Genomic DNA, 27,769 nt, shown 5'->3' on the forward strand with positions numbered 1-27,769 from the left:
AATTAATGTAATTCTGCGTTATATTTGCTTTTGAAATGTATACAATGACAATACCTGAATAAGAAAACTTACTGTTTATAGACACCTAGAATTATTATACTTCGAGCCACTACTTTACGAAATTATGCGTCGAAATTAAACAGGCAATACCGGTATTTTATGACTATCCCGTGCGTCTCCGAGACAGTAATAAACAGTTAATCTGTCATTTTGCGTGTCGCAATTTGATTCGGACAATATTTAGTTACCTGGCTGGATATATCTTCCTATTTACTGTTCATGCTTGATTCCTTTCTGACTTGTTTTCCCTTTCAGATTTGCTAAGTATATACCTGAAATAATGCCATTAATATTTTTTGTACTTAATTATATTTACTTACTGACTGTATGAAAAATGGAAAAAGATATATACAAATAGATAAACTTTAAAATAACGCCCGCGAACGAACATTGTTTTTTTACAATCGAAATAATAGAATAGATTATGAATACATAATTAAATAATCCTAAAATATGGCCATTTATCACAAAAATTCTGTAACGCGCACCAATTTATATATTTAAAATAGCGAACTTTTAACCTAGCGGACATTATCGCTGAATTTTTTTCCGGGTTTATGTCATAATGTATATTTACAATTTTTAACAAAACATTTGATACTAACGTAATAATAATGACGTAATAAGAAAGTAGATTTATCTGGAGGCATGTCTCCTGAAGAATGCAGACATATCAAATATAACTTCAATTTTCCTGGATCTAAAAGCACGTTAAATATAACTTCATATTATCCGGATCTAAAGAAGATCGTATCAGAAACTACTGTCATACATACGGATATGTCCGTGCGTTGAAATACGGTGCGGATGGTATTGGTCTGTGGGGAAGGGGTGGGGGGGGGTGCGGCGGGTACTGGGGCGGCGGACACGGATAAGTACGGAGCAGTGCGTCTTAGTACGAGTAACGGGGAACCAAAGAACACAGGACGCGGATAAGTACTACATAGTTCTACTGCGCCTGGCAACTTGCCTAGCCAACGGACGGGTCTGCGTCGAACTACGCTTAAGTACGGGCAGCCTCGGATGACTACGTTTAGCTACGGATCAATACGGCAAGGTACGTTTCAGTAATGATAGCTGAGTTTTAGTACGTTTAACTACGGATGAATAAGTTTCAACTAAGTTGGACTAAAGTCACGCCCAAATGGCTCAGTGTGCATGTTCAAAAGTTGGAGAAACTTGCAAGTTTGGGATAATTCTTGAATACGTCTTGACGAAGTGTTGGTATGGATCGATACGGATTACTACGTTTCTATCCTTGGCTAGACGTAGCTATCCGCGCCGTATGTGTGACTGGGGTATTAAACTAAAACTAAAACGTACTTATCCGTACTGAAACGTATCTTGCCGCAGCTGAACGTAGTTATCCGAGGCTGCCCGTACTTAAGCGTACTTCAATTTAGTTTACCACAGACCCGTCCACGCGCTGGGTAAGTTGCCAGGCGTAGTAAAACGTAATTAAAAGTATTACGTCCTACCTATCCATACCTATTTGGGTCCCTGTATCTCACAATTTTACCGTACTAAGACATACTGCTGTGTATTTCGCTAACAGGGTTCATTCCAAATCACTCCAAGGATTTCTAATTAGTCACCATTCCCAGGAGTCAGCAAGCGAAATTTCTTGACTGAAAATTGACGGGTCAATGAACTTTCGAGACGGAGTCTTTGAACTCGATTTGGGAAAGGATTGAGTAGAATGTTTGTTGTTTTTTTTTTTTTTGCTTTAGCTGTTCTTTCTCTGTTGATAATATCACCGCTTTTCCATGATTGCTAGTAAAGATTCCAGATACACTTGTTCCGAAAATTGGAAGACAATTGTGCATGTGACCTAAATGCCCCACCTCTTCCTTCAAAAAGCTTTGTTTATAACTGAAGAATTTCCACCAACAATCAAATTATATTATCGTAAAATTGGCTTTGTTATTTTAAAGAAAAAATGAAAGAGTAAATCAAAGAGAAAATAATACGAGACGTTTCTGGCTTTTGACATGATCGATACATGACTTTAAAGACACTTGCTGCAGTTTCTTGCATGTGAGATGGGGCAAAAGTTCCCAATAACAGAATCTTTTCAAACTATGTATATGAACACACTCAGTTTCTTGTTAGAAACAGAAAACTGCAAAAACATTCATAGGTCACCGTGCGTGGTTTGGTGTTATTGCATTAAAACTAGATTGTTCTTCAAATGTGCTTATTCTATTGCAGATAACTCCTGAACAGGCATGGTGACCTTCGATTTATTTCATAATTCTGTTTATAACATGATATTGTGTTTATATACAAAGTTTGAACAAATTCTTTTATTGGGATTTTTTTCCCCAAAACTGCCAAATGCGTCCTTAACTCGTGACTGTTCTGAGTGTTTTCATTGATATCATGGCACAATTCAAGAATGAATGATAAGGATAGACTGAATGGTAGGATTGAGCACACCAAATACAGCCAGAATCACACGTCGCAAAACTTGTCAACCACAAAAAGAAATATTGTATAATTATAGTAGACGTGTATCTTAAAATACCCTTCAACAAGTACATTTTATCAATATGAAAGATGTATAAATGGGGATGGAGTAAAAATGGGAGGGAAAATAGTAAAAAAAGAGGTAAAACAGCATATAAAACACTAGTGAAATTGCATAGCAACTATCAAGGCAGCGCAAACCGAAAGACGTATGCTGGGTATGAAGAAATAAACTGGCGTGGCGCAGAGATAACTTCTTTCATAGATGTTTGAAAAGTGAGGCGAACTGTTCATCAATACTTCATGAACCACATGGAATCGAGCAGCTTAATCAGTCTTAAAGAGAAAGGAATTTCAAACTGCTTAAATTAAGTTACATTTACATAACAACATAACAAGTTCATGTTATAACACGGTATAACGAATGACGGAATAAATATCTGGACAATATGATATGTCACGTTAACTCATCTATTCATCTACTGTTATTGCTAATCTATTAATCACTTAAGCAACAGCGTGTTTCTTTCACAAGAAACATATATGTAAGCCGTCCAATGTGATCATAATGTTGCCCGACGTAGAAGTGTGCCCAAATTAAGAGACAATTACCTATAGGGTAAAATTATGAAACAAGTAGTGAAGACATAGGCTTGACAAGAACCATTAAGACAAGGTAAACTTAAAAGCATGTATATTGTTTCTGAGATAAAGCGGACTCACCAGGTATGAGGTTTGACAAAGGACATTCAACCTGCTGTTTATTTGTCTAAAACAAAGTGACCTCAGAGATAGGACCGTTTCCACTGCTCTGATTGTAAAGGCGTAGGCACATCCCTGGGTTGTAACAGGAATACTGTCATTCAAATATGCAACTACTAAAAATGTTAGACTTAACAACACATAATTTAGATAAACAACTTTTTAGTATCTTAGACTATTTTTCGAATATTGTTACTGCCACACACTGTAGTATTTAAAAATTACAAATACAACCGTCAAATGTGTCACTTCTGAATATATTGGAATTTGAAGAACATAATTTGATTGTTTCATCATTGTGTATTTCAAAACAAAACGAAACGAAAACAATAAAACTCAATGACCTCATTTACGTGTCACTTTTCTATACATTTCAGAATTAATAATTAGGTACTTTCTCATTACTGTTTTAGTGTTTTAAAAACACACAGATCAAATACAATAAACGAAGAATTAAAAGAATAACGGTTCAAGCATATCACTATCGAATATTGAAATAAAAATTTAATTATATCATTATATATCTTACTTATTTTAAAATGCAGAAGTACTTTTCAGCTTTGGGGAATTTATAAAAACATTATAATAATATCCCTTATTGGCAGTCACGATTGGAAATTTCACATATTTTAAAACAAATCTTAATTTTAGATTGATCGTCTTTATTATAATTATTACTATTATTATTATTATTATTATTATTATTATTATTATTATCATCTTCATATAACTAACGAACATTTCAGAGTTCGAAAAACATTATTCGAATATGTCGCTCCCGAATATTTCACGATGGGATTCCAATGGATTTTTACCTGATTTCAAGATTTACAATGATGGCACGAAAGGTATGTTGAAAATGTACTTACATTTGAAAGGTTCTTATATTTATATAACACATACATATTTAAAATTGCTGAAATGTCAAAACTGATAAACTTAAACATGCATATAAATATTAAGGAGCATGTTTTGTTTCAGCAGTGTTTGTGCATTTCATCTGTTACTTTATATAAAAGTTTCAACGGAACAGCTAAACTGATGTTGAACGTAATCTCATTGCATTTTCAAAAACTGCATAAATTAAAGAAATGTTTTCACTTATCATGTTTAAAGGTAAAAAGTTAAAGGTATGTTTTTATTCACGTCATATGGTCAGCAGACAGTCAGACAATATGTGCTGCAAATCTCCTAGGCATCCGACTACGTATCCACAGTGATAGGTCTTTTTTAGTCTCCTGATGTCCGTTCTCAGTTCATTAATTTCATTTTATATTTAGACATCGCTAAATGTATTTAAAATATATCTCAAGTAATATTACTTTTTATACGCCCGTCTGAAATACGGAACGTATTATTGGAAGGGTGGGTGGGTGTCGTCCACAAAAATTGTCCGGAGCATTTCTTCTTCATGCATGGAGGGATTTGATATAACTTAGCACAAATGTTCACTATTATATGTTCTTTTTTTTGTAGAATTACCTTCCCTTTGTTTTTACTTTAAATAACTTACATCATAACTTATTTATAACTGGCTAAAAAGAGCCATATGCAAATATAGGTGGTAGTGTATAGAAATTTGCGACGACGGGCGTATATAATAACATTATGACACTCTTCTTATATTTGTTATACTTGTGATCTCTTTAAACATTTATGAACAATCGGTCCCTACAAATATAACTAAAAGAATTGCTATAAGATAACAAAATTATCTGGAATTCTGGACATTGTAAGTTGTAAAATTTCAAGGTTGTAATGCATAGTCGTATTATTTAAAAACAATTATCTTCCTTTCTTGAAAATCTAAACGTTTGGTAGTTGATATAAAATCCGTCGTCAAATGTGATAAATATAATGTAGTGAATCTAGTCTCAATGCACATAGTTTGAAGATGTCGAACACAATATCGCGCAATAAGGTAATATTTGTTATGTACTTCACGGCTCTTATGCAACATTACTAAATACTGAACGATACCTGCATCTTGATAAACCTTTAAAATATAAAATTTCATAAGTTTAGAATTGAAACAGGCAGATATGTGAATATCCATCGAGATGCAAGGACCTTTCAGTATTGTGTAGACAGTAATGATATCAATTATGTAGAATGTGAATTTCATATAGTTTTCCAATGTCCAAGATTTGATGCAATTCGTAATCAATATTTATACAACCGTTACACATCGGCTACAACGGTAAATGACCTTTATGAATTGTTAAAATGTGACACTACCTAAAAGAGTTGTCCTTCTTTTACTTTAATTGCAAAATATGATTGTTGAATTGAGTTGAGTTGAGTACTTTCATGTATCACCAAGAATTAAAAAGAAGTTTCTGGAAAAAACACAGACTTCAAAATAATATTAACACCCTGTTGATTGAAACTTCTAGAAAACCACAGACAAAAGATATTTTATTGACATTCTTGATGTCTCAAAACTAGGACAGACTTTAAGTAAACAATGAGTCATCAATATAGAAACAATAACAAAATGAAGCATTATTTGGAATGACATGTACACAATACTTTGTTTCCAAAGTATCTTCTTTTGAAATTTACTTGATACAGAATGTATCTTTTTAATCAGATGTTCTACAAATGCAACTTTGTACTCGGAGGATTACATATAACACATCTGTTAAAGAAGAAGATGCTACCGCTTTTGAATATTCTCGTTTCCCGGGCATGGATTTAGACTCTCAGTGGACATCTTTCTTTTTGATTAAGGTAATTATTAATAAATAACATTGCCGCAATTAGATTTTAATATCCAAAAAAATCTGTCATTATATTGCTACTGTATAGATAGTGGAAAAATATATCTAAAGCTTCAATGACAGTTCTTAAAAGTTAATACTAAAAATTGTTTTTCAAAGACTTTTGAACACATTAAATGGTTGCGTTTTGTTTTCGAAATCAAAATTACCTTTTTTTATAAATAAAAGTTTATAAAAGGGTTTTCTCCATGTAGTTGGACTCAGTGTTGTATAATTATTGTTGGTCCTTTTGGAATCATAGATTATATTCATTTTTACTATTTTAATAGAACTCCGCTTAAAGCCCCAACTTTTACTACCCTGGCAGTAGGTTTTGTAGGAGGAGCCTATCAAATAACAACGCTACTCTAGGCTGTCTGTTAGCTAAAAATAGCTCACTTTAAATGATTCACAGGCAAATGTAAACAATGGTCAGTTGAAGAAGAAACTTGAACTAGTTTGCATGTTTTGATGGTTAAAAACTATTATTATCCATATTGTGCATCCATATCAGTATCAATCCTATGAAAAATTGAGTCAAGACTAGCATTCCTGATTTTTAATCTTGTTTATGTAAATTTAACAATGAAACTCAAAATCAAACATTCATTTAACTAAAATTCTGTCATTGCTGGCTGGTCCATTAATTGAGATAACCTAGCAATAAATGTAGAAATAATAAATTATTTAAGTCTGGTATGCAGAACAATACACACAAATTCGCAAGTGCTGCTGTGATAAGGACTAATAAAAATGATAAGCTATTTGAAATAATATTTATCACTGTATGTCTGTAATTAGTAGTTCCCTATTTCTTTAAAACATTTTTTTATGATATGACATATAAAAATATAACTGTAGAAATGACTATGATATTCTACTTGGTTTAAAAATTCAAAATTATTTTCTGGAGAAGTTTTGCAATGCACTCTAGTTAGGTGTTAATTCCATTGATACATATGAAGCCTTCTGACGATCAGGTTTGTTGATAAAATTAACCACGTGGGAATTGTTTACATTCTCTGTTCCTCTAGGGTTCATGACCTCATTAGCTCCTCCCGGCAAATTCAAATTTTTGGCAGCTAGGTTTAAATAATTTTTTGAAACTATACTTCAACATTTTTTGTTTTAAAAAATAAAACACCAATTGATAAAGAATATTTCAATGTGTATTTATGCAATTTTTCATAACGTTTGATTAAGTGAATTATTTAAATTTTGAAAAAGGGCTCTCTGGTGTGAAACATGCATGATTTATATAAAAACCTGCCCCGGCACCATCTTGTGGCTTTTATATGGCAGTTGGGGGCTTAAGCCGGTGCTAGGGGGCGTGGGAGGTGTTCCACATTGCATTACCTCTCATGAACAGACTACATCAAGTTGAGTTTGCTATCTTGTTGCTTGGTTGTGTTCTATATTTCCAGAGGATTCTTTTCAGAGATTTCATTGCTTATACTCATTATTTCTTCCAGAACGATAACATTTCATGTCCGACATTTAAATACTCCACAATGACCGAGGAAACGATGTATCTTGAACAATATAGAGACAATAGTTCATATATGATAAAGCTGTCTGACACGTTGTGCTATTATGAAATAAGCACATTTTCTGAAGGTAAGTAAAGTGGACGTTTTCATTGTTCGAGTACGTATCTTTAGGAGCAACTTTGGCGATCATGCATTAGCTGCCAGTAATTGCCTCTGTTACTTCTTTGAAATACTATTACCCGCCCACATAAAAGGTACAGACTGTAAATTTTTATCAAATTATGATTGCAAGTATATGCTTTATGTACAAATTAAAATAGTTTGGTATGAAACTTGATATTGATGTCACGGTATACTGAATGCCTTAATATTTCCCCGGTTTTAAAACGTAGTTTTATACTGTAACTGTTTACACTGGAAAGCTGGGAATGGCAATCTTTTTAGCACCGATCCGATCTAGACAACACATTTCCATTACTTGTTGTTTAATGTTTAATTATATTTTTACTTTTTTTAATTATTTTTGTTTACTTTCTGGTATCTGCAATCTTCATTTTATCTTATATAAGAGGACACGTATTAAGATTTTATTTCGTTCAAATAAATGAATTGCGTTTAAAAGGAATACGAATGATGTTAAGTTTTAAAGTGAAATATATTTTTATGTATCTTTTTGGGTTTGTTTTTCAGATCAAGAGGCATGGCTGCTAGAAAAGAGATTAAAAAACGGTAAATTACCTTATAACAAACATATTTAGGTAATGCAGCATGTTCTGCGATAGCCTTTCTGCAGCTTGTATATCAGTATCAATTAACATGTCGACAGTTGTTTTTGACATTTACTTAAATGTAATCTGCATCCATGTTTTACCGAAACTTCTATTCTCTCTCGATATTTAAGTGATATTTTCCGTACAATGAAGAGTACGTTATCAATATTCTCACACGTTTAGCTACATAAGTAAGGAATAATATATTAACAAAACCAAAGAGAAATCATTTCATTTATTTTACGACCTCAACTCATTTTTAAACATTCCCAAAATAATCATAAAAGTAGTGATTTTATAAAATAAGTGCAAATATCAAGCAGCCGATAGACTCTTATTTTAGTGTACTTCTCACAACAGTATGCCTGGGCAACTAGTAAACGGCAGAAATTCGTTGACATGAAAAACTTTCGTTAATCTGTTCGCGAAAGAGAAGTATATTGATATAATATTACGTTCGGGTCCGAATGACTATTATGTTTTGAAAGAAATAATAGACATTAAAGCAACACAATAAGTGTTATTTGTTAAAGTTTTGGATATCTCCATGCATAAGAATGAAAACTGTGACCATTGCGTAAAAATACATGAAACAAACTCTTTACAGAAGTGCTTTCTAATTTCATATATGAACCCCTTTATAATAAACACCACTACAGCACTTTGTGGAAAAGGGCGGAGGATTTAATCTTTTAACCGAAAGCATTTGAATCTAATACTGTACAACGTCTTCAGACCGACCCTCTGTTAAGCAAAATCTTCTCTATTAAAACATCACCAAAATTTCCCTATGATGAAATATACAATTTAATTTACCTATCCTGAACAACCTCTACAAAACAGTCAATATTTATATCTCCTAAAGGTTGTTGCTCTACAGTGGTTGCACTGTACTTATAAAGAGAGTTTGCCCCTGTGTTTAATATTTTGTTTTTGTTTTGTTTAATTTTGTTTTAGTAAATGAAATCTGTAATATGTTCCGTTTGATGCATAGATTGCAACCAGACAACATAAAAGCAGATTGATTGAATCAGTTCACGAGAAGTAAATGTAATGTGCAATAATCCTCACGTCCTCTAGGAGCGGTTTTAGCGGAGCTCTATTGTAGTACAAATGAATATGATCTGTGTCCTCCCAAAAGAACCAGACAATATAGTAGCCCTGATATACAAGCATGTTTTCATATATTTTAACACTCTCTCATCTCAGGTGTACGTGTTCTGAAGTTTAAAACTTACTTTCATTTCTTGTTAGCTTCATGTTATACAACATTATTTATAAAGTTTGGAAGTTCTTATTTATATGTGTTATATATTTAAATACTATGTATTATTACATTAATAGAAAAGCAAATATTTCAATACTGTATATGGACTTATAAAATAACATTCACAAAGGAAAGTAACAATAAACAATGGATTCAATAAAATTCTACTATGATGATCAATATTCAAAAATTTGGCAAACAACTTGGAAATAGGATTTAACAAGATATATATATCATTTCTAACGAGGTCTATGTTTTCAGCATACAGTGTGTATACAGCAAGCATTACTAATGGCAATTCAACTGTACGAGTACTTTCATTCTTTGGTATTTTTCTTTCTTTCTTTTATTGATAAAGTAGTAATATCTTTTCCATTCAAACTTCGAAGATGACGTAAATAAATGTTTTAATTTGATGGGAAATTATACGTTTTCTGATAACTGTTTTGAGTTTTAAAAATTTACAGTTATTTATTCCTTATAGATATTGATTTGTAGTTATTCTTACTGATTTAAAAAGAAAGCACGCAACATTTCATTTATCAAATTCTTTTCTAGTATACTAAATGAAATCAATTAGTTCAGAACTGTTTCAGATTTCTGGATCACTAAATATATTCACTGGAAAATTGTTGATCTTGGAAGGATGGTTGTTGTGTCTGCAGTTGACATTACAGACAATGCAGGTTGGTAACAACATACTCTTAGTTCGCCTTGATTTATAATTCATGCAAAAAAAGCTTTCAAGCGAAAAGTTCAGAACATCCAGTACCCACTAGCTATGTCCTTTCACAAAGAACCTAAATATAACCAAGCGAAATAATTGCCCACTGATTTTCAACCTTGTTGGAATCAACGTTACCGTAGAACCTCCCCATTTTTTAAAACATTAAGATGAAGATTTTGCGTTATTGTTCCGAAGTTGGTATCCACCCTTACCCAGCTAAATCTCTATAAATGAACCTGTCTGTCTTTCAATTTTGACAGTGCTATTAACTGTTAAAAGGAGTGCTTAACAATGTATATTGACTGATCAAAAGGCAGAATAAGTTGTGTCCAGCATGATAAGTTTTGATAAATAGCTTGACTTATAATCACAATGTAATACAGAAAATGTAGATTTATAATTTTTGGAAAATTATTATTGGAATTATCTTTTATTTATACAGTGTTGAGCGACCTGTTGAGTTTCCACTTTCCATTTTGTAAAAGTGTACATTTTGAAAGTTTCATCAGCAGAGAGAAATGGGATTTTAAGAATGGAGGTGCTTTGTTATGCCAACACATTCCTGTTTGCCGGATTCAGGACAGGGCTGTCAGTCTACTTTTTCTAAGGTAAGGTGACTTTTATCATACAAATCCTTCAAAGTAATTTACATTGAAATATTTTATGTAGAAGAATTAAACGAAATTGATTTTATCAAATGTGCTGTAACCTTCAGTCCTGATATTGCTATCATTTACCTTAAATCATTAAATTACCATTTAGAGTTTAGTGACAGAGCAAATTGTTGGAATAGTTATAGAAACGTCCATTGGTATTAAATGATTTCATAGAAGATATATCTAACTAACTTTACCTTCATCGGTAGTTGCTCAATAAATAGTTCTTAATGTCTAAATACACTTGCTGTTTGTACGTGAGTTGAATGTAGCCATGTATTTTAACTTTTTATTCATTTTGATAGGGACATGGAAGGACGTTTCCTGACTTTGTCGCACGATGACGCTCAACTAAATGTTGATGGATTGTTTATAAAAGTATTTACAGAACATATTGGTAATGGTAAGGAAATGCATGCTTTATTTCATCTTTCAAATAAAAGTCTAATATTTTATTTACTATTGTCAGAAAATTTTGCAACAGATGTTTCTGTTGACATGATGTCCAAGATGGTGAAAAATTTTAGAGTTATCATTAACGATACAAATATTTAGGTGGTAGTCTTGATAGCAGTATAAACTAACAGTTTCTAAACACATGCAAAGATAATAACTCAGTGAACCTTGGTAGTACGAAGGGCTTGTTCACTTCATATTTCTATCTTAAGTCTAAATTTTCTTCGCTTTTAGTAGAGATGCTTTGAACTGAATCACTTTCATGTACAACGTACATTCGTGATTTTTATGCTTAATTATCGTTATAATCCCATGTAATAGGTAAGGTTGAAACTGTGAATAATACTGTAAATCGGCTAATGGTCGAAAGAACGACACAAAACTTTAAATTATAGTTATAAGTTGATTGTATGTAATTTACGTAATAAGTAAGGGTGGAACAGAATCTGAAGTTGTGAAACGTACCTCTTAATTAGGCAAGACTCGATTGGAGAGCATGAATTATTTTCTTTAGGTCAAAGCGCCTTCGGTAATATTTCTAGCAGATTTAATTACATTTTTGATTGTGCATAGTTATTTAATTGGAGAACATATCTAAGAATTGACTAAACTTTTGAAACGTAAAGGTACAAACAAGTCTTCCTATCATATAGTAATGCAGCATTCAAAGCAAAACACTGCTGAAACCTTTTGATAGACGTTTGTTTGGCATGTTAAAATAGTTCAAAGTAACTCGAAATGATTAATATTCCCTACAACCTTTTAAACACCCTTCGTTTTAAATGGGTGAAAAACAATAGAGAAAGGAAATTACAATGATTGTACACCTAAAGTGGTACATAGAGACTAACAACCTATTCGCAACGCAACAAGCTGGCTTCAGACTATCCCGCTCCACTGAGGACCAGACCACTTATCTATCGCAAGAGATAGAGGACGCATTCCAAAAGCAGAACGTCGTTCTTACAGCATGGATTGATCTGCAGATGGCGTTTGACAAAGTCTGGACTGATGGACTCCTCGTCAAGCTGATGAGGACTGGAGTAGGAGGTCACATGCTGAAATGGATTAAGTCGTACCTCCACAACAGGAGAGCAAGAGTCAGTTTAGAACATGCCAGCAGTAGGAAGTTCCTGTTGCGTCATTGTGTCCCACAAGGCGGAGTCTAAGACCCTACACTAGCACTCTTCTTGCTTTTCATCAATAATCTGGTGTCTGAACTACCAAAAGGAGTTAAGGCTGCTCTCTATGCTGACGATCTGGTGTTATGGTATAAGGAAGAACATGCCACTGTAGCCACATACAGGATGCAAGAAGCCAACAATAAGCTTTCAGCTTGGGTTGAAGATTGGTGTGTATCGATCAATACAGAGAAATCGTCCACCACATTATTCTCTCTGTCGTCAAAGCAGAGGGCGGGTAAAATCAAGATGGGAAATACTTCGCTGATTGAAGCAGACGAGGCAAAACACCTCGGAGTTACTTTTGACAAACGGCTAACCTGGAAGCCCCACATTAGTCAAGCAGAAGGGAAGGCCCGTAGGAAGCTTGTCATGATGCGCAAACTTGCTGGAACAACGTGTGGAGCAAATGAGCAAATACTCAAGACAGGATATCAGGGAACAGTGAGACCCCAATTAGAGTATAGCTCAACTGCCTGGTCCACTACTGCCTAAACTAACCAACAGGCTTTAGACAAGGTTCAGAACCAAGCATTGCGGATCATGACAGGTGCTACAAAGTCTGCACCAATCTCCTTCATGGAGAAGCTAACAGGCACACAGCAGTTACAATACAGAAGACATGCAAAGGTTCTGCTTCAAGCAGAGAAGTTCAGGTCTTTTCAAGACCATCCCATGAGAGCCAAGCTAGATGGCTACACAAAGAATCGGCTCAAACGTAGCAGCTTCGTACATGATGCAAAGAAACTCAACCGAGAGTTCAAAACTGACCTGAGCATAACAACGACTCCCCTAGGTAGTGAAGACATTATAGACCCACTAGCGAATGATCCGTCCTCAGTGACTGTGAGACTTGCTGTTCCTCGTCTTGACTACGGGAAGCTAGAGGATGAAGGCATTCGAAAGAGCCTCACACTTGCTATCATCAATGAAGATTATCCTACGGAATCATGAACTCATGTCTATACAGACGGATCAGCCACATGCGCCGTCAAAGTTGGAGGAGCAGGAGTTTTCATGAAATATCCATCTGGCAAGAGAGAAACACTACATGCAGCCACAGGAAAACACTGCAGCAATTACAAGGCAGAGACTGAAGCACTCATGAAGGCCGTCTCAATGGCTGAAGACTCGGCAGACGAAAGCTCCTCAGTCGTCTTTCTCACAGATGCTCTGTCTGTCATGGAAGCTCTGACCAAAACTAAAGCTCCGCAGCTAGCCAGGAGAATGCAGAGCCCGAGTATAACCTGCAAAGTAGCACATCAGTGGATTCCATCTCATTGTGAACTTGCAGGCAATGAAGAGGCAGACAAACTGGCTAAGCTAGGAGCTCAGAACAACCAACAGAACCTGTGAGTTAGAAGGAGAAAGTCACCATCATCAAGGCATCACTAACGAGACCAAGGATGGAGGAAGATGCTTTTCATCTCCTTGATCGGTCTGACCAAGTGATGATGGTCAGGCTCCGCACAGGGCACAACAAGCCCAATGCTCACATGTACAAGAAATACAGACTGACATCATCGTCAACTTGTTCATGTGGTGAAGAACATCAGACTGCGGAGCATAAACTTGAGAAATGTAAAAGGCATGACCAGAAGCGAGCTGCGACTTGGCCGATAGATACCTCAATCCACGAGAAACTGTATGGAGGCATTGAGGATCTGCGGCAAACCACAAGTTTCATCGAGGCTACTGGTGTGACAGTGTTGTCGCAAACGACAAGAAGAAGAAGACAATGATTGTAAAATAAAAATTGACCTGTCACAAGACCAATAATTTTCGTTTCAGTTTATACTTCACCTTTCCCGTTCATCAAATTCTGAAATACTATGTAAATCATGCATTTTTATTTTCATAGATGCTTCAAGCAGTTGTAATACTGATCTTGGAATGAGTGACCTAAGTGTTACAGATGATCAAATTTCAGCCTCGTCTTACCTACCAGAGTTCCCGCCGTACATGTCTAGGCCGTATTATTCCGGTTGGTGTCCACAGTTTAATGACGAACAACCGTTTATTCAGGTACTTAATTGCTTCAAGCTCCTCCTATTAACGAAAGTATGACCATATTGTTCGGACGTTTATATTGATTCATGTCTTATTCTTTAGGCGATCATAAAAAAATGAGTTTTCCTCGAGCAAGAGCAATTAGGGAAAGTTTTAATGTGCTCTTCTGTATTGTGTCAAGTATCAACCAAAAATAAACGCGAGTCAGTTTTGGCAGAAAAGAGAAAGGTCGCAACTCATGATTTACCTAAATCATGATTTTCAAAAAAATATATACATTATTTTTCATCCTACTTAAACCAAGTCTTGCAATTAACCTATATTATGCTGGTCACGATAGATTCTGCCTTTGCGACCAGTGTAGATCATGATCAGCTTTCACATCCGTGCAGTCTGATCAAGACCTGTACTATTCGCCATTCAGTCAGTATCTGTTTGCTTAACACCCCTTTTAAATGTTAATGATACTGTCCAAATTGAAAAATGGACAAGTTCATTATAGAAATTTAGCAGGGTATGGACTTAACTTGACACGCACCTTTATTGACTTTCATTTTTCGTCATTCGGTTTGGAAGTATGTTTATACTTTGTTATACAATCCTTGAATATGAATAGGGCGTAAAAATGTTTGTTTCCGGTATCCCAACCTACCATAAATATTTGGCCAGACCCTTATTTTTTTATGGCCTTGGGAAATATTTTTGTTTAACTTATTTATAAAAAGTTGCTAAACTGCGCTTTACACATAGTCAGTGATGTTAGAAATCAACTTACTGATGCTCTAAAGGCATCAACCCCTTATATATTTTAATTTATTGACATAGAAATTATTTCCGAAATTTTTCACTGAATATACAGTTGAATATCGTTACCTCGATATCGGTTAGCTCGATACTCCGGTTAGCACGATGTGTTTTGGTCGGTCCCGATTTTTCCCTATATATTCTAATGTAATTATTTATCATTACCTCGATATGATTAGCTCGATATTTTGTTTAGCTCGATGAGATTTTTCAGTCCCGTCAACTTACCTGTAATGTTTTTACACCTGGTTTCGTCGATATCACAGCGTGTCAAAAATATCCATGTTATTTGTAAAGTGTGAAAAGCAACTTATTGTTGTCCGGCGATGTATTCATCATTATCAAGTTAGTGTGTTGTTATTTAATCTTTAATCCAATTCAAATGTTAGGAAGTTTCCTTTAATTCCCATTGTTTTCCAATACAACAACTAATTTGGATGAAATATTTTTCTGTATCTGCCGTTTAGGATTGAGTAAAAATACGCGTATTAAACAGGTAAACATTTTCGTTATCGAACACAGTCAAAATGACTACACAACTGAGAACATTACAGCTGCATTCAGACTTGTTTATGGAAGGAATAAAATGCTAAATTTTAATGTTTACACGTATATTTTGAAAAATTTAAAACTTAAATGAGTGTATGTACTATTTAATTAAGATGTTTTTTGTCAATAAAATCAAAATATTTACTTCTTATATTATTTCTTTTCCCTTTAAAACCCTCTGAAAAAAAAAACCAAAAACCTTGGATATAGTGACAGTAAAGACGTCCGACACAAGTATAAAGTAGTCCCAGAAAGCCGATATCGTTACGTCGAACTTCGGATACGTCGATGCAATTTTTACAGTCCCTTGAATATCGAGGTAACGGTATTCGACTGTATATTATTTTTAATCCGACCAACCTACCCTATTCTTGAGCATGTTACCGGAAACTATATGTTTAGGTCTAGACATACATCTACGAGTAAATGCTGGAATATGTTCTGGCACTGGAAAACTTGGTTGTATTTGAGATATTATTTCATTGTCTGTTCACAAAAAGATCATCTCTTGTCATGACAGGTATATTCAATATACCTAGGGTCGAACAGTTTACAGATGGCGAGTTTCAATGAAGCAAACAAGTTAGAGGTATATGCACTACGTTTTTGTAATGCTGATCAAGTGGCTAGTCATCTTAACAAGTATAGAATAACAGGCTCCACCTTCTATAAATTAAGTTTTTGTTAAGGCTAGATTTAGAATCTAAAAACAAGACTGATCTTAGCCCTTGAATGAAGTCATAGATCGTCACATAACTGTAAAAATATATGGAGAACATTGAAGTTATCAAAAGAAATATCGATATATAAGAGTGCCCGACATATATCACATCCTATTCACAAAAGCCAATTAACGCAAAGCTTACTAATTTCATTCAGATTGAGATGCCATTTAAAACAACGATTGAGGGAATTACTGTGTATAATTCTCGAGAGGCAGTGTGTATTGGAAAGACGAAATCTATAACGCTCAGTCAAATTGCACTGGCAGTATATTTTGCAGAAGATGTCAAAAGGTCTTTCATATATTACCATGTAAGTAAAATGACATGTCAAGTTTTGATCAGAACATACAAAAAAACTAATACAAGGGTTTTATATCGGAATTTCATTTCAACCCTGATTGTCTACGTAGACCAATTTAGCAAAACTATGAAAATACAATACAGAAATTCAACAATATGTTATAAACAAAAAGGTATTAATGATAAATCTTTTAATTGACTGTGCTAATTTTAATTTATAATCGTTTGTTCTTGGCAACATTTAGATATAATTCATAATAGTTTATAGGTAAACGAAGAATGAAAATAAATGTTTATTTCAGTCTGGTAATTTTTCAGACTTTTATCGTCGATACCTCTTTGCCGGATTCCCACCCACAAACATTCTGGTTCCAGGAAAGGTTACAAGCCATGCTAGTAAAGGTCGTCATACAAAAAGGCGATTTGTCAGAGATGACCTGTATACGAATCGAACTTCACGGCTGTAGACATGCTGGTAAGTTCAAAGGGGTTAAACACCGTTTTAAATACCATTAAATTTATTTAAGAATGTATAGATATACGTTGTGCATTCGGGCGTAAAAGTACTTTTAATATTGAACTAATCCAAGTAAAGGGTTGCTATAGTTTACTGAATACGTATTTTATACATAAAAGACCCCAACCAATCGGGCATACTAAACCTGTCTCGTTGGCGCAGTAAGTTGGAGTGAACGTTGCATACTATGTATGAGGTGTAGGTGTGGGTTCGAATCCCGGAATGGTAAGACTCTTTTCCTTTTTGGATAACTACATTGTATTATGTCCAGCTTTTTTCTCGAAATAAATGTGCAATTTTGTGAAAGCAAGTTTGTGAATATACTTTATATGTAAAATATGTCACAGTAACAATGTCGAAACCGGTGTACAGATAAAATGATGAAGCTAGAGAAATTATTAGAAACGTGTACTCATTTTTTATGGAAGAGAAGGAATCTGGTTTGAAACTTTCACTTGTTCGTGCATGGGACAGAATCTCTGCTTTCCCCGGCGTCAGCAGATCTACGGCACAAAAGATTGCTACTGAGAAAGATGCCAGACAAAAGAATGAGAAGACAAAGAATAACATCATCTTAGATGACAATCAATCAGGGTGTGGTGCGAACTATTGCAGGGATGCACCCACAGAAGAAAGCTCTTCCAACGTTGGCGAACGTTCAAGTTGCGCGTGATGAGATTCCTGAACTAGTCGTTATCAACGTTCATGATTCAACGGACGATTCATAAACTGACACTGCCAGCGAATCTGAGGATTAACTTTGTTTGTGAATTGAAATAATATTTTTTTCTGATATGTATTAAATTTTGAGAGAGAAAAAATATATAAGAAAACGAATGGGAAAATAATGAGAAAAAAAAATTCAAAACAGTAAATATTAAAATTAAGGCAAGGAAATTTGATACGTACTTTTTGAATTATAATTCATAATACAATAAAAAGAAATTCTGTTGGGATTCGAACCCACAGGTTGCGTGCATGCCATGTATCAGCGCCAATCACACTTACCAATACACTCTGCAGTCTTTGATCGCAACTCGGTTAATTTCTAACACTACATACCTATTTCTTACATAAATCATCAGCCGAGGTGATCCGAATACCAGATCCACCTTGGTTAATGAACTCGCCCAAAGGTCATTTTTGAAGTTCAAAGTATATCTATACTTTTGTGCACATTGCCAATCCTAGTAACTACTTATTTGAAGGACAGTTAGTTAAGCCAGGCCCAAATTTCACGCAAAAAGCTAAGTGATTGTTTAGCTTAGTTATTTCAAATGCTTGTTTTTACCCTTTTTGAGTTTTCAAAGTTGACATTTTCATCTATAATTTTCCATGCCGTATGTCGAATCTCATGTTTTGTATGTTAGTATTTACATCCTTCGTATTCTTTTCCATTTAAAATTATGACGTTCATTTCGTATGAACAGCAAAGTAAAGGCACGAAAGTTACGTCAAAGCTGCATAGAGATAACGGGCCGCTGTTTTGACGACAACCGCGTATAGTCAGGGAGAACGTTACTTAGGTGACGTCGCAGCTGTTCCGTCTTGTGTGAACAGAATGGCCGGGAAGCTGATTTCAATGTTAATTGCAACAAAATGTGTGAAATTGATAATGTCAACCTGCTTACAAATGGAAGGGAAAGGTAATGTAGATATAAGAAATGAAACATTTTTCTCGGTGTTCATGCAAAATGGAAGACAGAATAGGATCGGCAAATCCATGAATCGCAAATAAGTTGGTAAAAGACGTCACACCATGACCTGTGGTTTATCAGTTGTACAGAACTACCTTGATCGGAAATATTTTTTTTTTCCTTTCAGAAACTTTTCAGACAATCAATGCATTTGTACGAAAAAGACAAATCAATTATCACGAAGTTGTGGGATTTACTAGCGAAATTGATGAGTTCGAAAGTATACTTACAAGCATTGGTTTTCCAGGACATTATTCAACCAGCCAATCATATAATTGGATTATTCGATATCCTGAATTTCACTTCATAAAATTAGTCTTTACCCACATTGAGTTAAACACCTTGAAGGTAATTATCAAATATTTGTACAGCCATGTAGGAGTTCAATTCTTAATCACGTTCAATCTATTCATTGTTTAGTTTTGTTAGTTTTAATGACGCAATGGCGAAATTTATGTGAGAGTCAAGAGAAAAGCTAGATGTCGCTTTTATTGTTGCAGTCAAAGGTTGCCATCATACGTTTTATTTCAAGTTTCAAGAAGCTTTTAATTTCGTGTTCTAGATAAATTTACAAAATAACGCCAACTAAATAAATTGTTTGATATACAATTCTACAACATTTCTGAAAAAATACATTGATGTATTGATGGCTATATTATTGTACACATGATTTAAAGACTCATGCTTCCAGACGAAATTTTATCTGTAAAGTATTTTATGGACCTGCTCCCGTCCTATCTTTTAACATTAAATTGTCACTGAAAAAATATGAAAATCCTGACAATGAACAGTGACGCCTGTCAAAATAGAGTTTACGTGCTAAAGTGTCGCGCGTGGCCGTTAACTGTTACCTATTGTAATCATGGGTTGCACACACACACACACACGCACGCACGCACGCACACACACACACTTTGAATAGCCGCGGAGCAGGGCTTTAAGTACAGAACATGTATCTTAAACAATTTGAATGCATAAATCAATAATATTTTAAGTTGAATTAATATAATCAATATATTCCTGTTTAAGTTATTTAATTTACTTCCATCACATTTTCATTGCGAGTTTCTACATATCCTAAGTTAACAATACTTTGATCAATGCAACTTTCTTTACAGACATCTAAATTTCTATTTCAGGGTACTGATCACACGTTCTTTACATGCAATGATTCCATAATAATATCAAATGACCTTGCAGACAGCGATTTTGCAAGAGTTATCGATAGCAGATACAATGGAGTGAAACATTCTTTAACTGTGGAAACAAAAGAAACTCAAATTGTTGTGTCTTTTGTAACATGTGCAATATCCTCCCCAACCAATTTAGGAAATGGTTTCAGAACATTTGCAACATTTGAAAGTATGAATATATTGTTTTAGTAAAAGTATCATTAAACGTTATGAAATATTAATTCGCTTTTTCCAACTCAGCCAAAAAGATGGTTTACGTTTTAGACACATAATTGAGTAATAGAATAATAAAAGATCATACCTGGCGATATGCAAAATAACTTTATATGAGGAGATATGCTGCAGCTTCAGAATATTATAATATATTCGTCTTATGATACACGCTGTACAAAATTTGAGTTAGGTTTGTAAATAGAAGCTCTAAACTACGTGACAACGGATTTTCAAAAATGGCGCACACTTTGAATTTGTTCATTCTTGTTCTACTTCCCCCTTCAACTTCCTCCCTCCCCCCCCCCCCACCCCCCCCTTACCGCTTCCTCCCCCTCTATTTATATTTGGCATAGATTTATATGTACTTGCTAGATTTTTGAAGCAACTCGTCTGTAATATTTTTCCATTACGGCTTCTTTTTGTTGTCGGTCTACTTTGCAAATGCGTGGCTCTGAGGCTGTGTTTTTACTGCTCTGTGCTTCCGAGAAATCTACCCTTACCTATTATTTATTGTAGTAATGTGCTTGTTAATCTATTATTACAGTTCTCGATATTTACGTTTTTATCAAGGAGTCCTAAGCCAGTGCACTAATTGTACAGCCCCAGGAATAACTATTCATTCAATTTTAGAGTTTAGTAAAATATTGTCAAAGAATCGTTTGTAAGTAAGAATATCTAAAATAAAACAAACGGCCCAAAATGCATAATGTTGGATGAATATCAGATCCCCTTTCAGAAAGAGACAACTGTCGCAGGACTACACACACAGCTTTCGTGTAATTTAGATATATTAAAACGATAATTCAGTTCGTTTGAATGACTCATAGTAAAAGCTGCAGGGCAAGGTATCTAGGTTTGTATAATTGCTCCATATATAAGTAAGGATTTAGATTCTCTGTATTCAAATATTTACTTTTCTTTTTGCAGATATGCCAGCTTGTTTTTCACTCCGTCCAAATATACCTTGGCACGAAGGATTGCGGGAGACGTGCAATCAGTTAACGATGCTTATTTCATCAATGTCTTATCTTGGGTTTTCTTTTTCACAAACTTCCGAACAGTGGACAATTCATATTCCAAATAAGCGAGTTCATGTTGAAATACTTAACTTCCATGTACCCTGCCAAAACGGTAACTTTTTTTCATTTTGTGATACCTTATACTGACAATTTTCCTTAGTGCAAAATCTCGTAGTAGCGTGTATCAAAACGATGACATACATTTACAGTTTTGGGTTACATATTTTCTGTTGCAAAACCTAAAGAAAAAAAACTTTCTTTATTTCAGAAAACTACCCGTTAGAGTTCAAGATAATCGAGAATGGACAATCAGTGTCTTACTGCAATATAAATAGACCTCCGGATAGTTTCTATTCTTCATCAGAAAAGCTTACAATATACTTTTTAAAAGGTTTTGTAACCCCAATGTACAAAAACGTTGTTGCTAGTGTAGAAGGATTTAGAATTATTTATAGTACAGTTCATGACTCCGAAGAACATCTGGTAGACTACAAGGATGCGTTTTTTAAAGGTAGAAACCAGTCTCAAATATATTAAATTGTTATAAAAGCTTTTTGCGTGTGCTTGTGATTTAATCTATATTTACCCCAGCCAGACATTTAGCTGAAAGAAATTACTAAATTATTCAGCGATAGATTGACGTAGACCCTTTAATAAGTTCTAGTTTAAAATTAAACGTTTACTATATTTAAAAGACCTGCTACAGTCCTACCTTTTAACAGTAAATTGTCACTGAAAAAGCATGAAAATCCTGACTATGCACAGTGACGCCTGTCAAAATAGAGTCTATTTCATACAAAAAAAAATCTATATAAAATACCTGTGGTTTTGCATGCTGAAGTGTGACGCGTGGCCGTTTACTGTTACCTATGGTAACACAATAGAATTTGAACAGCCGCGGAGCAGGGTTTTAGCACTTAATCCAAAACTTTCAAGTGTTTTTGAAATCGTAAAGCATTTGGGTTTAGTAATGATAGCTAAGGAATATCTATAACACTGAAAACAGCAAATATATCTTAAACACATCTTTTGAATGTCAAAATTGAATTGCTCAAATAAAATAAAATCTATAAAATGCAAAGAAATAGCTAAGTGTTTATCATAGGCACGAATACCGGAAATATCTAAGAAAGCGGCTCTACAAAAACCATCGGGTGATGTAAAGACATATCAAATGCGCATTTAAGGAAACTTACTCTTAAATGCAAATGGTAAAAACTACCAGATAATAAGAAATGACATCCGAATAGTTGATATAGTAGTTAATAGCTGAGAGTAATGACTGGGGTTGGTTTTTGAGTATGAAATGACAAACGGTTACACTTTTAAGTGTTCCATTTTGAAATGCTATGACCTTTGTGTTGCTTCCCTTGCTATACAGATGTCATGGTTTTTGATATTTGTCTTTGTTTTTTATGAGCACACCTGTGCCGTGTGGCGGCCGTAAAAAGTCTATATATTATATTTTCATCCTTCAGGGATTGTTATTCGTTCTAAACTCTCGGCCTCTATCAAGATGAGCTGTGGGTTTTGTTTTGGGGAGGCTGCGTTTTTGGTACGTGGCATTCCCTGTTTGATATTTGTCTTTGTTTCTTATGCGCACAACTGTGTTGTTTGTGCCGTGTGGCGGCCGTAAAACGTTTCTCCGTACATTCAATCAATGTTGTTATATTTTCATCCTTCAGGAATTGTTGTTCGTTCTAAACTCTCGGCCTCTGTCAAGATGAGCTGTGGGTTTCGTTTTGAGGAGGCTGCGTTTTTGGTACGTGGCATTCCCTGTTTGATATTTTGTCTTTGTTTTTCCATGTACTGAATGCCTTTATTAACATTGAAAAATTAATTGTTCTTATTTGTAGTCAGAAATATTGCTTTGGATAAGCCAGCTGTTTCGAGAAATGTTCATGTTGACAGGCCTGCTGTCCTAGCCACTGATGGAATAACATTTCAAGACTGGTCGTCTGGTTTGTGTTTTGGTAGCGATTCAACTTGGTGGCTGTTAGATTTGCAAAATGTCTACAACGTATACTACATAGTATTATATAATCCAATTGGGTAAGTATTCTTTTAATATCAAAATAAAGGTATATTAGATCCAAATTTAATATTTTAAAACATGAACAATTTCTTTATGTACATTAACTACGTGTAGTTTATGTAAACATAACATTAACAAATTTATGTATATTAACATGTATAAAACAGTAAGCAAAGTATACATGACTGGATAAATCTCCGTATAAATGTGTACTAATAAACAAGTATGCCCACTGCCAGAATGTCGAGCTCGCCAGCTGTCAAGTGCGACCTTGACTTAGACCTAGGGACCTGGTTCTCGAGCATGAAGATCCGTCTCATAATAGTGAACACTCATGCCAAGTTACATCAATGTCCGACTATGCATGAAAACATGCTCTGGACAAACTTATATTTGATATTTGACCTCCAACTGTGACCTTGACCTTTGAGATAGGAAATCGAGGTTTGCTCGTGACACTCTGTCTTACTGAGGTAAATATTCATGCCAAATATAAACAAGATTGGTCGATGCATGTCAAAGTTATGGTCCAGACAAAATTGGACGGACACATGCACGCCAAAATTCTCGACAAAATCGAGCTCACCGCAAGCGGGCTCGACAAAAATGGCTGTGTTTAACATTCTATGGTTATTTTATGACATTTAATTATGAATGTAGCTCTGTATTATGCAAACTTAATTTATATACTTAGTAAATTTAAATACACTTAATGCGAATTTTAGACAGTTTAAGTAAATATCTAAAGATGAACTGTTTTAAAAGAGGACCATTTGGTATCTTTAAATATCGGTTTAAATGTTTTATATAATTGTTCAAGAATAAAACTTCATAAGGTACTGGAGAATTTAAATATTTTGTATGTCCTTTTATAGTGAAAATTTAAAAAAAAATGTATTTCCTTTAATAGTGAAAATTTAAATTTAAAGTGATTGAAGCTGGTAGTATATGTAATCATTAAGAATTATTGCGAAAAGTTAAGATTATTTCCAAATAACATAACCTGAATAAGTTAATCCACAAACAGTGTTTTTACAGGTTTTATGCAATAACATTTTCCAGCTATAAAAGTGATCAGTCAAAGTATTTAGCTAAGTGAATCTAATTTTCGAATACTTTTGTTAATTTCAACTGGCAACTTTATGTATCCTCTTCTTACCATGTGAAACCTTGTTAAAGTGTACACTGTAAGTCAAGTATCTGATAACTTGCACCCGGAGAAATATACAGACATTGAATTATTTCTTTCTTAGCACTAATAATGAATTTCAATGCGGCGCAATGGTTATTTTGTCTGGCTTGGCTGCCTTCAACATGCAAAGAACTGCCTATCTATGTGATGAAATAGAAACAGGCAGAACAATACGTTTGCATAAAATCGTTGCAAGATACATTCAACTGCAGTTAATAGAATGTGTAGTAAAGGATTTGGCGTCTCTTTCATTATGTGAAGTGCAAGTGTATGGCGAATTAGGTATACTTTTTGTTATTATTCAATAATGACGAAGAGAAATAGTAATGAGAGACGTCTTTTTGTGCGTCCCTGTCGTTTTCAGACTTCGACGAGGATATATTTCCACAATCATTTGCAGATGAATTAGAATAAAAGAAACAATAAACTTGAGCATGCGTTATGGCTTCATTGTGTTAAAATGTAACACGAATATCTTCATTTCCTATTTAAAATATTTCCTGCAAATCTGTTCAAATACTAGTAAGAAACAACAGTAAGATGCATGTAGAGAAGCATTGTTATCAGAGATAGGCGTTTATTGTAGCTATGAATTACATGTACCTTATGTCAATATTTCTACACTTGGTCTATTTGAACATTTTCTCGTTTATATATTACAGAATACTAAGTTCAATTTAGACTTTGCCCATGAACAGACTCAATCAAACCGAGTCTGCAATTTTCACTATTTGCCTTGTTCTCGGTGCTTCCGAGGGATCTACTTTCCAGATTTTATTTAAAGAAAGGGTTCTTTCCAAGTAGTTATTTCTGTGACAGCATATACGTGTCATTCAGTGATTCGTTTTATCTTTATTCAATGGTAAATATTCTCTTACAATGTATTCACATGATTATAAAGCTCTTCAAGCGTTTGTTCAAGTGCTAATTCTGTCATTTTTCAAAAAGTTAGAGGTAACCAAGTATGCTTATAACCGCCCATTTGTAAAGTCAAATCGCTTTTTTTGTATAATCTTCTGTAAAAATGAACAGAATATTCGTGCGTATAATGAATATGACTTGGACTAACTCGGATCGGATATACCGAGTAAATTCGCGAATGATAAAGTAATGTGCTGTACTCTCTATCAAATACTACAATAGTAACTAAATAGTTATATTTTTCTGTCACAATGTAGAACTTGAAAATGACCCGCCATCAAAGAAGAGTTATTGGGGTATCCCGTCGGTGAGGCGGAGGAACATTCTTTGGCAAACATTTTGTTTCCATTGCTGATGTCTATGAAATATGATTACGCTATTGTTAATTTTTGTTGCACGCCCAATGACTTAAAAGCAGCTCTTTTTTGAAACTAAAGCAGTCTGTAAAGAATTATTTTCAGTTTAATTAGACTAGAATATATGATCTCTTGACCGAAAAAAACAAACATTCTAATTGGAAATAAGGTCAAACTGTAAGATAAGGTCGTCATAAGTTGATTCCATTGTCTTGTAAAAAGATAATTTTATTTATATCAGTATGCAGTTGGTAACCTTTAAAGTAGAAATATGTCTTTCTTAAGTTTCAATGTTCAATGCTAAATTGACATATGGCAATAAATCGACCTTATTTCTCGTATTATTTATTCTTATACATGTTTATTTTTTAAGAAATGGGATATGCTGAACCTACAAGGAAGGAACCGTTTTTTCCAACTAAAGGTAATATTAATAAGATTTTCAGATCGGAAATATTTCACGTCACTTTTATTTTGCTGAATTTATATTCACGCTTTCTAACATTAATAAGGAAAAACTTTCAATGTATAGTACGTTTGACAGTTTGCAAAACGTGGCTGATGTTTTCTTTTCGTTTCATTTCAATTTATTTTATGTTTTATATATATAGTTTGAACCTTGTTATCCAAAATGATAAATGCCAATGGTACTAATAGCATTTTCTTCCAAAACTATAAAATGTTACAAACAGAGTAATTGAATTTTAATTTGCAGACACAATTTCAAATTTACAGTATATTGCGATCGCTTTAAAATCACACGCTTTGGATCTGATGATTGGCCATTGACTTGTTCTGACGACCTTTCCGCTGGCCAATCATAGCATTGCTTTCAACATTTTAAAAGTGAAAGAAGAAGTTTAAAACATATAGATTTAACCTGCGATTCCAGTTTTCGATATTTCATTATCACGTACGGGTTTATAATTCTAATAAATAAACTTATATAAACACAGGAGAATTAGCTGTATTCCTATTTTGTCCATTCAAAATGGAAAAGCGTTTGTAAAACTACCGGAGGTAAACTGCCTTAATTATAATTTTATATTCAACCATCGATAATTACGTGTTCTTCTGTTGTGTATTGGTCAAGTACGCAGGAAAATATTTATTGCCGCAAAACCTTATGTTCCTATGTTCATAATATGACGGAACTTTTCATCGAACGAAAAAAAATAGCAAAAATCTGAGTCCAGTCCCATTTTAGCTAAACGCTTGTTGAACCGAGTCGCCTGACTGGTTCAAATAGAAATACATTGGTGGAAATAAAAATAGCAATATTGGAAGTCTGATTATACAGATAGATGACTTTGAATAGGCTGTCTTCAGATCGAACTTTTAGAATGACCGAGAACTTCAGTGAGACTGTACGATATGTTACTGAGAGTTTTCAACTTCAATCGGCTCATAAATTGGGAAAATATTTATATTTTTTTATTTTATTAGAAAGTAATGTTAGTAATTTTATATTTAAGCATTTTAATACAAAAGGAGTGTTTATTGTCCGAAAAACATGAGTAGAGACATTTTATTTAGTTTTGTCACTAAATTGTATAAGCAAAATGATATTGTGTTAGACAAAAATAAAATGACAATTTCTATGCTTCAAAATTTGGTTCTTGGATCTAAGTTTACTAG

At 34.1% G+C, this 27,769-nt stretch overlaps 1 protein-coding gene across 1 annotated transcript; it reads left to right on the forward strand.

Moving 5' to 3' along the window:
• The first annotated feature begins 7,012 nt into the window (after positions 1 to 7,012).
• Positions 7,013 to 27,614, forward strand: LOC123553557 (uncharacterized). The gene is made up of 15 exons (XM_053524165.1): positions 7,013 to 7,033; positions 7,478 to 7,670; positions 8,234 to 8,272; positions 10,177 to 10,266; positions 14,462 to 14,625; positions 16,843 to 16,998; positions 17,307 to 17,463; positions 19,330 to 19,550; positions 20,342 to 20,564; positions 21,536 to 21,739; positions 21,896 to 22,138; positions 23,484 to 23,679; positions 24,916 to 25,136; positions 26,505 to 26,555; positions 27,607 to 27,614. The coding sequence occupies exons 1-15, from the start codon at positions 7,013 to 7,015 to the stop codon at positions 27,612 to 27,614; spliced, it is 2,187 nt and encodes a 728-aa protein (XP_053380140.1).
• Positions 27,615 to 27,769: the final 155 nt, after the last annotated feature.

This window comes from Mercenaria mercenaria, chromosome 15, assembly GCF_021730395.1.
Source record: "Mercenaria mercenaria strain notata chromosome 15, MADL_Memer_1, whole genome shotgun sequence".
In the NCBI taxonomy this organism is placed as follows: Eukaryota; Metazoa; Mollusca; class Bivalvia; order Venerida; family Veneridae; genus Mercenaria; species Mercenaria mercenaria.

Excerpts from the sequence above, each read along its gene's own strand:
- LOC123553557 (XM_053524165.1), top strand. The coding sequence starts at position 7,013 with ATGAAGCCTTCTGACGATCAG. Across the intron at positions 14,626-16,842 it reads ACGAACAACCGTTTATTCAG|ATTGAGATGCCATTTAAAAC; the intron begins GTACTTAATTGC and ends AATTTCATTCAG. Across the intron at positions 25,137-26,504 it reads GCAAGTGTATGGCGAATTAG|AAATGGGATATGCTGAACCT; the intron begins GTATACTTTTTG and ends TTATTTTTTAAG.